At 41.5% G+C, this 15,190-nt stretch overlaps 2 protein-coding genes across 2 annotated transcripts in view; one reads left to right on the plus strand and one right to left on the minus strand.

Moving 5' to 3' along the window:
* Window positions 1–1,843: 1,843 nt before the first annotated feature.
* dync1li1 (dynein, cytoplasmic 1, light intermediate chain 1) lies at window positions 1,844–10,506 on the minus strand. Its single transcript, XM_061060487.1, has 13 exons — window positions 10,282–10,506; window positions 9,962–10,035; window positions 8,641–8,757; window positions 8,262–8,492; window positions 7,923–8,077; window positions 7,717–7,810; window positions 6,935–7,070; window positions 6,740–6,851; window positions 6,446–6,505; window positions 6,260–6,304; window positions 6,062–6,149; window positions 5,853–5,975; window positions 1,844–2,771 (listed from the first exon to the last, which is right to left on the minus strand). The coding sequence occupies exons 1-13, from the start codon at window positions 10,383–10,385 to the stop codon at window positions 2,653–2,655; spliced, it is 1,458 nt and encodes a 485-aa protein (XP_060916470.1). The 5' UTR covers window positions 10,386–10,506; the 3' UTR covers window positions 1,844–2,652.
* Window positions 10,507–11,719: 1,213 nt separating this feature from the next.
* The window catches only part of cpne4b (copine IVb), a 27,051-nt gene continuing 23,580 nt past the window's right edge, over window positions 11,720–15,190 (plus strand). Inside the window, exon 1 of the mRNA XM_061060313.1 lies at window positions 11,720–11,827. The gene's annotated coding sequence lies outside the window, so the exon portion shown is untranslated. The remainder of the gene's footprint in view (window positions 11,828–15,190) is intronic.

Genomic DNA, 15,190 nt, shown 5'->3' on the forward strand with positions numbered 1-15,190 from the left:
TATGTGGACAATTATTCATGAGCTTTCCTTATAGAAAAATGTAATGAATATCCCTGTGCAGCAACAGACTGATTTCCAACATTCACTTAAAAACAAATAATTGTTCTTGTGCATCTACTTCAGCTTCAAGTTAAAATCACAACAATTGGAGTGAACATTTGACTTACTTTGGCTATATAGTAAAATGATTTATTGATATTGAATGAAAAGAGAATGTATCAGATGTAGAAGAATGCATGTTCAAGTCGCTGCTCTGTGCTAGAGAGGGTCAAAGACCTAAGTCATTGTGGACCTCTGTTACATGATACTTTCTAGAAATAGCAAATTTAAACTTACTAATAGAAAATGTTCCAGTTATTATTATTACTATATATTTATTTGTATTATGATCAAATCTCTGAAATATAGCCAAAAATGTGCAATTACATGAATACTTTGTTTATAAATGTGTGGGAAGATAAAACCCCTGAAATGAAGTAATATAAAGCTAAAACATTACATGTCACCACAGTGATGGAGGTGTAAGGTAGCCTCACAAAAAATATTTGTTTGCCATCAGCAAAGTTCTCCTATTATCAGATGGGCAGATGTATTCACTTAGAAGAAATTCAGACCCTTCTCTGCATGTATATTAATTTATTTGGCTGAATTATTCACTATTAAATCAGATAAGAATCTGCTTGACAGCAGCAGCCATAATGCCTTCTCCAAGGAGAAAAAGAAATAACTTCTATAATGAACAGATTGAAATGTCCTATGAGAAGGTCCATTAGCCTTTTGTTTCTGCCTGAGAAAGACTTCTTTCTTTACAAATACCACAAATGCCAATGATCTACCTGCTTTTATGTGTTTTAGCCCAGCCTTTGTCATTTTTTTTCTAGACATTTCTTAATAATTTCCCATCATTTAATTTAAAGAAAACAATTGTATGTTCTGAGGTTTCTACTGAAGGTGAATGCTTACCAACATGGGCACAGTCTTGGTAATCTAATAAAGCCAAACTTCACGGTTTCCTCATAACAATATCATGTATCTTTTATTCAGAGTTTGAAGATGAGTTAAAAAAAACAAACAAATAGAGCAAAACCATGTGGATGAATCCGAATAAATACACCTTTTATTTGACTGATTAACAGATCTGATTATACAAACGCCAACACAGAGCTCTGAAATAACAGGACCAATCAGCAAGACAATGACTGTACATTCTTGGTGTGACCCTCCCTTGTTCTGATCCCTTTGCCCGCCCACCACCCTGCCCGCAGTAACTATTCAACTAAATCACTAGCGCTTCTTTCTGTACAAGTAAAGCTCAGCTACCCACCTACCCCTCCCCCTCCCTTTTATTAGTGCACTGTCTGTTATCTACAGGTTGGAGCGGTATGTACCACCAGATGTTTGGCCAATTGTAGAACCAAGTGTCATGATGTACCCTAAGTGCCTTGTACACAGGACTAGTGTTTGGGTGTGAAGCGTTTTTCTTGTCATGTTTGGTTTGTGTAGACTAGCAGACAGTGCTGCAGTATTAATAGTGTATCCACCGTTGTAAGAGCTTGTAGTGTAAGAGCATAGTAATGTAAATGCCTTTTGGTTGAAATGCAAACAGCCAAAAATCTGTCAACACACAGGGCTTGGTTGAAGTACCACACACACACACACACACACACACACACACACACACACACACACACACACACACACACACACACACACACACACACACACACACACACACACACACACACACACACACACACACACACACACACACACACACACACACACACACACACACACACACACACACACACACACACACACACACACACACACACACACACACACACACACACACACACACACACACACACACACACACACACACACACACACACACACACACACACACACACACACACACACACACACACACACACACACACACACACACACACACACACACACACACACACACATGTTTTTCCCTTCATCTTAAAAAACAAGACTGTTTGCAATTTTGTTTCAGGCATTTTTTTTTGTTCTCAATCTCTTCCTCTGGCCAAGCTTGACTTGCCCCACCTTACATGAAACACAATCAAGCAATCATCCCTAAATTACCTAAGGACAGACTCTTCCACATGCGCCCTTCAGCTGTTCCTACAGTAAAAACGCTAACTTCACCATCACAAGAAATGGATGGATAGAAAAACCCACACTTTCATCCTTGCAATCTTTTTTTCTTCAACCCTGACTCTGACTTCTTCTCGCCCTCTCCTCTACACACACACACCCCCATTGGTCCCCCATATCCATTTACCCTCATGTAACAGACAGTCTTGTATGTAACAGTGACAAATATTCGCCCTTAGCATAACAGCCAGGAAGAGAAGAGAGGGAGGAGGGAAAAGGAGAAAGAGGTGTGGGAGAAGGAATCAGGGGAGGAGAGAGGGTGTTCTTCTGAAAGTGAAAGATGACAGGGAGGTAAATCTGTGTGTCCAACCCTCCTTTTCCCTCTCTACACCTCTCTTTCTCCCGGCATCTTGGTGATAGAGTGGATTGAGGAAGGACAAGGGAGGTTAGTGAGGGAAGACCACTGAGGAGAAAGGCAGGGGATGGGGAGAGAGAAGGAGAGCAGGGTAAAGTGTGTGGTCTTCATGTGTCCTGGCTGTCGGTGGCGGGGGTTTCATTGGCATTGGGCAAGTCCGAGTCACTCTCCCGGCTGGAAATACGGTCTAGCTCTGCCTGTACGTCACCCAGGCCCAGCTTAGAACCTGCATCAGATGTAAACACACAAATTATACTAGTACTGTACAAAAGCACACAAAAAAAATCAAACAAACACATGATCAGACGGTGCATTTTCACAGCATTGAGAATGCACAATACAATTTGCACAAGAAATTACACATGTTGAGCGTAGCAGCTGGGAGAATATTGAACATTAGAAAATGTTTGTTGCATTATTATTGCAAAATGATCAACATGCTTCTACTTTGCTCAGTAGGAGGGCATTAATTTGTTATTCAGATTATTCAAAGTGACCATTTTCCTCCTTTCCTTTTCAAGATTATTTTGCTCAAACATACCTTTGTTGATACTGAATGCATTTTAATTTAGTTGCATATTAGCTGACATCTCACTTAACATGTCAAAGTGTTAAATTTGACCTACTCAAAGAGACGTGTCATTTATGTGAATCTTTGAATGGACAGACATGCAATTTAAGCAACAAGATTTTTTAGGTTCCATGTTGGAGTTTTACAAAAGTGATAAATTACAAGAACTACTACTCAACTAGTTCATATTGAACTAACTGGAAGACAGACATTACTTATTGTCATCTATTGCTGTTTGTTTCCTAACCTATTATGGTATAACTTTGTTTTATATATATATGTATATATATAGGCTTATCTATCAGTAGAATTTGATATGTATTTTTCCATACTGCCCAGCCTTAGTTAGAATCATGTGTAATGTTTGTGGCTGTTGTTAGTTATGAGAATGCAATGCAACATGCCAAATAAAAAAAAATATATGCAGAGGAGCAGGATGGATAAAATAAGGGGTATATGGTAGGGATGGGCATTTACAGTAGTTTCAGTACTCACTAATCATCAATCAAAAAAATTGTCAGACATGGACCTGCTGCCAGTAGCCCACTATGTTTTCTGTGGAATGCTGCTCATCAGTACTTCAAATCCCACTTGAAATAACAAGTGATGGGAATGGAACCAAGGGTTTTAAGTTTCACCTGAACTGTTTAAATATTAAGAAAACAACGACAAGGATCTCCATGAACAAGACCTGTTCCAGCCGGTTCAGACATTATTTGGCCATCGTGGTCAACTCCTATACAGCACTTCTGTTTTCACCCTTCAAAATAAAAGTCCTCTGGATACCATAGTGTTTACCAGACTTAAACTGAAATTCACTGAGCTTTACGCTACTCAGGGACAAAACAGCTAAAAGTAACATATGACTCCATGGAGAGATCTGTTCATAGGTCTGTAGTAACAGCCACTTTATTGACACGTTGCCAATCACCACTCAATTCTGCTGCATTTTCCTCATGCATGTTTTCCACTCTTGTAGCTTTTAGCCACAATAGTGGATTTTACACCGGCTTGAAAAACGTCATTAGCTTGCAGAAGCCTTCTCTTTCCACAAAACTTAATAGGAGCATATCTCCAGTCACCAGTTTAGTTATTACCAGACACCACATGTGCAGTGCACAGGAAAAAAAAAATGTTACTCGCTTAATGACGTACTTGAGTACTTGTACCCATCCCTAGTAAAAGGAGAGGAAATACTGAGGCTGAAAATTTATTTATGTCATCAACCAATCAGATGGAAATTAAACTGTAATGGCTGCCACTGTTTTCTCCTATAAGAAAAGAGTGCAGCTCTTAGATAGGTTAGCTTGCCAGCTGGTGATTTTGACGTAGTTCTAGATCTTGCCACTAATGTTAAATCAATACAAATAATGTCTGTTTCAATTCAACTTTTCCCAAAGCAAAGAAGAACCCTGAATCATGTGTCGGTCTGCTTTCCTAACACAATTAAAACATTTGTGCAAAAATAATTCAGAAGCCCTGGGATCATCTCCCACACCACAATTTAGTTTACCAAAGACTTTCCTAAAAACGAGTCGTTCAATATAAAATCCATGTGCATTTGTTGTACAAGAAGAAAATGTGTGATACAGGAAGAATGATCCCAGCAAAAGAGGGGGGGGGGGTCAAGAAAAAAATGGATGCATATGGGGATGGACAATGACATTAGCAAGCAATAATTAGTGAGGAGTTTCTGTCTCTCACACACCTTAACGTGGCCAGCATCCTCTGACTATTGCACACACATACACACATTATGAATGTTGTTAAAAGTGACGATACACAATACACTACAATGAGCAGAGTTTGGAATTAAAACACTGTCACACAGAGCTAAAAATGCTTAAAGATGATAGTTGGTGTTCATCATTCTCTTTTGCATGAAAAGAAAGCAGGAGAGGAAGGGGACAAGGAGATGAAGGATGGCAGATGAAAAAACAAGACGAAGCTGAGTGACTGAAAACAGCAACAAAAACATCCTAAAAAATGTTTTAAAGAGCCCACATTATGCCCTTTTTGGGGTTCATATATTTAATCTATGTACCTACTGAAGTACGTTCACAATAGCTAAAGTTCGAAAAAAGTGTCTGTTTTCATGTTCTGTCGCTCCATGCACCAGCTCGCTTCTAACTCTCTCTCTAAGGCTCTGAATTACCCACGTTCAGAGTCCCCACGTGTGCCAAGTCTGATCTGATTGGTTGGCAATGTCGGCTCTGCCGTAATTGGTCAGACGCTCAGCACGGTTCTCAGAAATGTCCCGCCTCTTTTACCATATTGGGAATGCAGCCACTGGCTCCGTCCAAGGGGAGCATAAACATTAGCACCTTAGCACTACTGTGCTACCGCAGGCTACGTCATATCATGGGCGTGCTACAGAAGTTAACGGGCGTGCAACATGAACTGCAGGGCTTGCCACAACGAGCCAATGGGCTTAGATCAGTGATATCACACTGACAAGACGTCACACTGACAAATTTTTATCGAGGGGGGCTAGAACCGAGCGTTACATGCAGCTAATGCTACAGCTAACAGGAGGACGTAGGAGAAGCGTTTCCGCAGACTTTGAATTTTTGCACATAGATGTGCCTAAACATGCACAGGACACTTGGAAAACACACTAAAGAGCATATAAAACCAGAAAAAGAATAATATGGGACCTTTAATAAACTATCACTTTCTCTTTTATACAAAGCAGAGCATTACAACGACCTAAAACGTCTACTCGTGTATTCTCACCTGACTTGCGTACTGTTCCTGGCGTGTTGTTACCGCCTCCTGGCGTCCCAGGACCCCCTGTCCCCGCTTTCTTTGTCAGTAGACTGTTAAAGAAGTTGGCCAACACGCCCTCACTGGTCTGACCTAAAGAACACACAGCAAATGGTTAAACTTACTCACAGAGCCAGGCACATGGGTGGTTTCTTACAGCTGTGTAATGCATCACAAACCTGACTGTGGCATGGCGTTCGCTACGTTGGCCGCAGCAGAGCGATTGCTCGTCCTGGGGGAACCGGTGGGTGCTCTACTGGTGGTGTCCTGTGAGTGGAAACAGTTCATTTTACAAATACAAACACTGGAAGGAGATTCCCTTTATTTTAACAGCTAAAAAAAGGGGGGGGAAAAAAAGAATAAAGAGAGCCGCTTACCACTGGTCGCCCTGCTGTCACAGCGGGCTGTTTGGCGAGCAGTGACTGCAAATTAGAGCACAATATGCACACTCACTCTAATTAGTACCTAATTAACATATCAGGACCCTCAAGTCAGATTTAGTTGGAGGAGCTACAAGCTGCCAACCAAGTGGCAATGAGAACACAACCGAAATGTTTCCTGACCTGCAGTTTCACCAGAAACACTTGGTCATCTTCCGCCTGAATCTCCTTTTCATGTACAATCTGTGGACAAGTGAAACAAAATTAAGAAATCTTACATACAGCTCAAAAACAGCTAATAAGCTAGATTTGATCCCTGCAGGAGTATTTGCGAAAGATTAGTGCAACGGCTTGGAAAAGATGATTTAAAAACAATGATATGCAACATTACAGCAGTAAACAATGAGGTACACTTTAAGCTTAGCATGACTAAGAGGTTCTTTCCAAGTTAGCCGATTTAGAAGTGAAAGCCTGTACCTTTCTGACTGGCGGTTTGACTACTACGTCCTCAAAGCTGTCATCAGCTTTTACTGTCTGGAAGTTCTCATGAAGTATGGCAATCTTTTTCTCATTGTCCCAGCCTGATGGACTAATAAAGCAGATGTAGGCATTAGAAAAACCAAACACAGGTGGACGCACAGTCCTGCATACATAATATGAAGGCAGGCTTACATGAAGACAGCGTCTCTTTCCACCACTTGTGCCGGGCAGTGGAAGGGGAAGCCGTAGAGTCTGTGGACCAAGTATTTGTAGAGGATGTCCAGGTTTTTCATCTCCTTCACTGATGTGTAAACCAGAGACGCACCATCTGACACAGCCGTCAAGGACATCTTTAACACATCTATTTCTAAATGTAGGAGAAAAAATACAAACATCAAAAGGGACAAAAACATCTCTTGATACCAATGGCACTGCATTAAAACAGATTCTAGCAATAACTAACTGCCACTTGTGCTTGGGAGAACTACAGCAGTGTGCCTTGTATTAAACATAATAAACCTTAAAAAGATTGCGTACCATTTTCATTCTGTATTGACTAGAGAAATGATTCTGTAAATAAACAAACACATTTCAATGGGTACTGGGTAATATGACTTATCAAACTCTCTTTGCAACAAAGCAATATAAACACCAACAGATCAGACACAGCTTACACTCGCTAAAACCCTGCAATAATAAAAGTGCTGCCCTGAGAAAAGAACACCTTATAATGCTTTATCACCCTCCTCCACTACACGGCAGCTGGATGTAACGAGTATGCAAGTTTAAATGTGAATTAATGCCTTAAAGCTCTTCTCATCTGACAGCAAAATTGCAGAGTCAGCAGTATCGATCAACAGCGCTTTTAAAACCGCTGCTTATTCTGTGCTGATCGATACTTTCATTGTTTAGTGACACTTCAAAGTTTCTGTTTGTGTAACTTTCAGCTCGCAGCAATGTTTAGCAAAGGATACACTGCAGACAGAAACGCCTGACGTAAGACTGGATGAAGTCCAGGTGCTCGTCTCTGTAGTCGTGCTCCTTCTCCAACGTGCTGATGGCATCGCACTGAGGTCAGATAATTAGGTGTCACACAGAGGAGAATGCATGCAAATAGATGCAAAGCAGAAGAATACAAAGATGCTAATTTTTTCCATATTTGTTATGATGATGCGTGTACCTTGGTACAGACCACCACCACTGGTATTCCTAGATTATGTGTTAGTGTGTTGTCTCCTAACGGCAGAAGCACACTCTCCTCATCTTCACTCCTTCTCTGCGGGGTGCCATCCTCCCCACTACCAGGCTCTGTGTACTCCTGGAACTGTTTTACAACTGCACACAAACAAAATAAACAATTGTCAGGCAGTACTTTTTCAACAGTTTTAAACCTTTGTTGCCTCATGAGGCAAAACATGATTATTAAAAAAACCTCCTTATTTACATTTCCCTTAAATCCATACATACTTAGTTTCAACTTTATCTGCAAGTAAAACTGACTGCTGTATGCGTCACTCACGTCTGTGCTCCAGCTCTCGCAGCGTTTCCGGGGCGACTCGGAGTTTGTCGATATGTTCCCTAGCAACGGCTGCCCACTTCTGGAGAGAGTCCAGGGCATTCCAAGGCCGTGACATGTCCAGCGTTATCAGCAGCAATGTGTCCCCGATCGAGTCCACTGGGACAGCTACTCCCTGCAGACCTTTGTGATAAAGGTCTCCGTCTAACACCCACGCGTTACACCTTGTGTGGTCTAAACACACACAGACACACAAAACATATGGAGATGTATATAAGGCTCACACAACCATGCTCCAGGATTTCTTCACTGGAACTCTATTGGGAAAAAATGATTTTAAAAGGATTTTTGATTTTGAGAATTGGGAGCTCTTGCTAGTTACCATCAATGTCGTCGTCATGGACACTGAAGTAGAGGTATTCCAGGCCACGCCCCTTCATGTATTCCTCAATACCCTGAAGTTTTGCAACCAAGGTTGTCTTCCCTGAACCCACCTCACCTAAATTCGGTGGATAAACCAGACGTTCAGATACAGAAATGAAAGACATGAGGCACAAGTGTACACCAAACATGAATACAACCGTTACCAATTCATCTACACATTACTGCGATTCAATTATTGATAATCATACAACACAGTTTTGTTGGCAGCTTAATTGTGATCTTTTTTAAATATTCAGTCCAAAACCATTAATTCCAGTCACTTGGTTAAATGTCACACAAAACAAAAACAGATTGATCCAAACATTCAAACAGCATAATTACACCATTTTTGTAATTTCCGGCTTGAAAATTTACTCCAAGGATGAATAATAATCAGCTAATTACCGGTAGTTGCAGATGTACCTTATAATCTACCAACTAATGTGTTATCGCCTCACGGAAATAAACGTTTTACACACATAATGGAAAAAAAATGTTTTGACTATAAAACATATACAGTATCTCCTTTATGTGAAAACTGCGTTTTTTATTAAGTAACAACAGCATTAATTTACTGCACTTCTCAAGTGCTTTACTCAAAGCTGACAGTACAACATTGTTATGGATGTGTGTTTTAAGGCAGGGGGAGTCCAAACCGACAGGGGGGCTCGCTGCATCATAGAGCAGAGATTGCTGATGTTATCATGGATAGCACAACACACTTTACATCGGAAACCAACGCGCTGATTAGCTTGAATGGGTAGCTGGCTGCAGGATTATCTCAGTCGGATGTGTGGACAGTGTGTGTGTGTGTGTGTGTGTGGGGGGACACGAGGACCGAGCGAGACAGGGAGGCACCCTGTGTCTACTTCAGGCTCATATAGCTTCGTGTGGCCTCGTTTGAAAGCACACACAGGCTGATGATTTGTCTTGTCCCTTCAGCATCATCTCCACCTAGCTGCAGCTAGCATCACTGAATGCTAGAATGACTTGCAGTGTTTCAAAGCGGCCTGATTCTCTCTTTCAAGATGAGGTAGTGTGCGCGCACCCGTACTCGTGCGTGCGTATAAGTGCCCAAAAAAATACACCTGTCTCACTGCTATCGGTCTCACCTTAACTTAAAGCTTCAACACAAGAGCATCATCATTCTGGAGAAAGGCTAGCTTAGCTGTCGAGCAGTATTAAGTCTACTAGAAAGAGATAACCAGCAGCTGAGCTATTCAAGCTAATGATGCCTATTGGCTAGCCAGGACAGACTGCAGACATACACAGATACACACCCATGACCAGGACATTTTTCCCCGACGGTAGCTTTGATCTTGAATGGGTTGAAACTTCACTCAGGATGGTAGACCTGCAGAAAGAAGAGCCGCTGTTATAACTCGGCTGAAAAAGTCTAATTCATTCATTAAAAACAACGACTGACAGCGAGAGGCTAACTGGAGCTAAGTGCTGTTGTGTCACCAGCGTCCAGTGAGTCTGGTGCTGATGCTAGCTAGCATCGTTAGCAAACTAGCTGTCAACCCATTCTCCTCCCCGCACAATGCACCCTCTGCGTCCACACTATGTGTTAATACAGCTTAAATAACATTTCTCCCACCATAAGTCCTGTCCGTCCTCCTCCTCTGTGTTGGAGCTCTCCAGTGTGTTCTTGGGTCCAGCTGAGGTGGAGGATAATAACGCACTCCTCCCTGAAGTCGCCATCTTCGCAGGGTTTCTACACCGAGCAGAGCGCCCGGATGTAGCAGCTGAGTGCTAAGCTAGCCTAGTGGTGCACTACCGCACCGCGCCGCGGCCGGGGCGTGGTCCGCCCGCACAAAGCTGGACTCCATGCTCCAGACATAATGATCTCATCCATCGCTAAGTGACGGATCTGGACTTATCATTCATACCAGGTTATAAACAAAGAGGAATCTACAATTAAAGACTGTTGTATTTCAAAAATCAAACTTAATAATTGGCCACAGAGGGAAATAATTTGTTGTCATAATTTAAGGTTTATTGTGATTGATGCCAAAATTAAATTGTGAAAAGCCAAAGCTATTAAACAGGCTATTAAAATATATGAATACAGGATATGCTTGTAGCCGATTTAACAGGATAAATGGGCTTTCAAAAGATCCACACAAATCCGTTTTAGACTATATCCTCTTACAATTGTTTCCTTCTAAATCAATGCCTTGATTTGTTAATAATATGGCACCATGCCTAAGCCTACAGGATAGAGATCAAGCTGTAATGCCATGTGAGAACTGGATGCGCTTCAAATTGCATTGGTGCATTTACTATTAGAGGTTCAGAGAAAGAGCCGTGATTTGGGAACATTGGAGCGCATTCTTCAACAAGACAATAGGATTATTCACGAGAAAAAATTAGTCAATCCAAAAGTTAATGTAGCCCCAATTAAAATCTCATGCGTAAAAAAGTCAGTGCACATTGCATTACAGAAATCAATTGATATTTATGAGCAGCCTTCAGCAACTGTTGGCCAAGGCTACTGCACACAATACAAAACTAATTTAGACGAAAAGACAAATGATCAAAGTGAAAAGTTAGGAAATAAAATAAAATAAAAGCACAAAACATTAAAACTCATATAAAGCACCTCAAGCAAAGATCTGCCGGTAGTCTATAGTTATTTATTACATGAAGCCTATTTCAGCAGTAAAAACGTCTTTAGCCTATACTCTTTCAAATTAATCTGAACCAGTGAATCTGTTGAGCACAGCGTGAACTTTAATTTAACTGCCAAGTGGTCTCAGGTGTTCGGTCATCCCTGATTATAAAACCGGCGAGGCGTATCGCAACCAATCAAAGCAGAGAACCAGAAAATCAATTTGAAAGGTGTTGAAAGTTCTCGATAATAGCCACCAGATGGTGCTGATGCTCTATGCTAACGTGTTGCTGGTCCCTGGACACGGTGCACTCACTGCGGCCCCCCATGGAACCGGCGGATTACAAACTCCAGTTAAGTGGCGCACTACTCCTCCCCCTCCTCTACTCCTCCTCCTCCTCTTCCTCGCCATCCTTTACCCAGAGTAAACCCAGGCGCAAGAAAGAAGCGCATCCTCATCGTACCTGCCCTGTGGGAATCAGAAAGCATCTCTGTGAGGCTGTCAGCGCCAACACCGGCTGAGCTCTGCAGTGTAAGGGGGAAACATATAGCCTTGACTAAGAGAGTGAGGAGAGGGAGATGGGTCCGGAGGCGCTGAGGTATCCATGATTGTGAACTAAACGGCGGTGAAGTTGTTCGGCTCCGCTCGGATCTTTTCTCCAGGTCGTTCAGGTGAGTTTCCTCTCATCGGGAGAGAGCAGCAGCAGCAGCCTGGATGGTGCATGTTTTACCTGGTGCAAGAGATATGCTGTTGCAAAAATAAGTCTTGGACCTTTTTATGTAGCCTAATGTGGTATTAGTAAAATATAGGCTTGATTTAATGATATTGGATGTTTACAGCCTGCTAAGAAAAATGTAGCCTACTTCATATTTAATGTTGAGCAGGAACTGTGTGACTTTTTGTGGATGTGTTAATTATTCAGTCGACTAAATAGAGTTAAAACACTGGCATTTTTACCATCAGGCAACTGAATATTTTCCCGAAGATATCCAGAGTGTCTTAGAAGTTTCTTTATTCAAAAGAACACTGGAAAATACCTTGTAGGCTTATCAGAGCAAGATATGCTTTAATTTAATTCTGCCTAGAGTGCCTTAAGACAAGATAAGCCCTATGAGAGGGGGAGATCCTCTCTCTGCTACTCTCTCACTCTCTTATTCCTACCTTTTTCTCTCACCCCATCTCCCTAATCCTCTCTCAACCCCTCTGTCTCCCTCACTCTCTCCCTGCTTCCGTCTCTCTGTCAGCTCTAATAACACTGAGTTCTCAACATCACACTGCTTCACTTCTGATACTATACTTTGCCCGGACACAGCCTTTTATGTGTCCACTCCATCTTCAATCTGTCACCTTGCATGATTAATATTCCATACAGGGTTGCATAACATGTCACATAGTTTGCTCATGCTGCCTGTCCTGTGGCTGCAGGCCGATGTTATCCCTCTTTGTCTGATAATCAATATGTGACAGAGTAATTACAGTGTACTTGAGTGTTATGGACCTTCTGGTGGCTGGATCATTAGTGTCACATCTGTCAGAGTCACTTTACACACATGAACATGTGAAGGTGAACGGTCACGCACTTACTGTACATGCACATTTTAAAACACACACACACACACACACACACACACACACACACACACAGTGTGTCAAGGGTCATGGCAATCGAGCTCTTGTATGATTGAGTGTGTCAGTGTGGAGAATAGGAGCGGACAGAGAGGAGCCTTGAAGGATTGTACAGCATCTTACACCACCTATCAATCAATTCATTCTGTGTCATGCTGGTCATTATTTTTGATTTACGTACACATTTCAGTGGATGCAAACCATTTACAGCAGCTCACTTTTTCATTGGAGGTGAATACTTCTATCTAGGAGAATACAGTGACAAAATTGAAATTTTCTGCCAAAATATTTTTGTTAAATGTTTGAAAGATGCCCTGTGATTGTGTAAAGTTCTTTACTCCCAAATATTGGGAAGATGTATTCAAACTAAGACCATGAGCTGTCCTCACCAAAGCATTTAAGCCCATTAAACAAGTTGAAAGTCTTGGCATAACCACAGTTTGGGATTCCCCCTTCCCCAAGAATCTATGCCAGATCAGGTAACATAGTTTGATTCAAAATGTTTCTGTCACCTCTGGCAACAATTCAGCAGATCAGTCTTAAAGTTGTACTGTAAAGGAAAATCCTGCACACAGTTCCTTTTCAGTAGTTACAGCAGGAGAAATCTTGCACATCCTCTGTCGCTGTCAGTGTCATCTGCTGTCAACCGGAACAGACAAGCATCTGCTGCTTCCTATACACACACAAACCTGCGCACACGCAGAAAAGTACCACCATGCTCACACTGGAATTTCTGTACACACCACCTTCACACAGGTTTGCTGTATGTCACATACCTGTGGCCCTTCTCTTTCTCCTAACATAGTCAGTTTCTGCGTGCTTTAGCTAAAAATAATCACCAGCAGCCAAATACACACATGGAACATGAATTATGGAAAAAAGACAGAGGCAGAAAGAGGAAGAGAGAGGCATTCAGGTCAGAGTCAGACCCAGTTCCAAGAGCTTCTCTCCCCAAGGATGACGCTACCAGACCGCTGCATTAATATTCAGTTTGTACCATCTAGCACATCAGACCTGCGGTTATTCTAACAGCAACTGGACTGGAGGCTACAAAAATCTTATACCCCAGTTCTAATTGTACTGTATGGACAGAGACAAAAATTATCTCTCATTCTAAGATTCAATATTCATGCAGCACACTTTGTCAAATTCAATATGAACTGTATGGAAAAGTTGAAGTATCTGGCAGCTGTTTCTTTATAGGCATTTTGGAAGGGTGTTTATGTTTTATTGATAATGCTTAAATGCCTTTAAGTAAACTGCTGTGACAGTAATTTGTTGATCAATGTTATTAATGTTTCTTTCCAAATATGAATCTACATTCAGGAGATATTTAGCTTAAAATAAACAAATAGCCTGACTCACTGTAAACGGAAGAGCTTTAAATGGTCAGCTGTTTTTCTAGTCGTTAATAGGGCTGTATGATAGGAGAACAATCTAAAATTGCAATGACAACAATTCAAACCACAACTATGTTACAAGTCGTCTCCACCGTATACAACTCTCTCTTGTTGCAGAAGTGCTACTCTTTTTCTTCACAATTGCAATCACAAGTTCTGCAAGGTTACATAGCTGTGAAAGTACTAGCTAAACTTACAGTTAGCTTATACAGCTCACCGCAGCAATATGTCAATGTGGCAGCGATCTTGGAGAGGGGTTATGATAGATTATAAAATGTTACTGGGATTTCTCTATGTAGAGAATCACGGTGCAGGCTACGTCACAAGATTACTGTGATTCACAATAAACTCTTATAAGATATAGGCCTACATTATGGTAGCCTATTTAAACATGTTTTTTTTACTTAACCGAGTGTATCATACATACAACAATCCCTTTGAATATCAATTCACATATTAACCAGTTATGCATTTTTTTGTAGATAGACCTCCCCTCTTCATTATGAGCCTCGACTATACCCTATACTCCAGGATAGATGCATCTCATAAACCACAGCAAATTCAAACTAATGGACCAAAATCCCAGTTACCAAAATCCCCAATAATCTGAGGGTAGGTATCAGATGGCTTAATATTTTTTTTAAAGATTTATTTTTGGGCTTTTTGTGCCTTTATTTGAGAGATAGGACAGTGGATAGAGTCAGGGGGCGAGAGAGACTGGGGAATGACATGCAGGAAAGGAGCCACAGGTCGGATTTGAACCTGGGCCACCCGCTTGGAAGACTACAGCTTCCATACATGGGACACGTGCACTAACCACGGCGCCACCAGCGCCCCAGCTGGCTTCATTTTTCATTGCAATTGAGGC

The sequence above is a fragment of the Labrus mixtus genome, chromosome 16 (genome assembly GCF_963584025.1).
Source record: "Labrus mixtus chromosome 16, fLabMix1.1, whole genome shotgun sequence".
Taxonomy (NCBI): Eukaryota; Metazoa; Chordata; class Actinopteri; order Labriformes; family Labridae; genus Labrus; species Labrus mixtus.

Excerpts from the sequence above, each read along its gene's own strand:
- dync1li1 (XM_061060487.1), bottom strand. The coding sequence starts at position 10,385 with ATGGCGACTTCAGGGAGGAGTGCGTTATTATCCTCCACCTCAGCTGGA. Across the intron at positions 6,852-6,934 it reads GAAAGAGACGCTGTCTTCAT|TCCATCAGGCTGGGACAATG; the intron begins GTAAGCCTGCCT and ends CTGCTTTATTAG. Across the intron at positions 6,506-6,739 it reads TCAAACCGCCAGTCAGAAAG|ATTGTACATGAAAAGGAGAT; the intron begins GTACAGGCTTTC and ends ACTTGTCCACAG.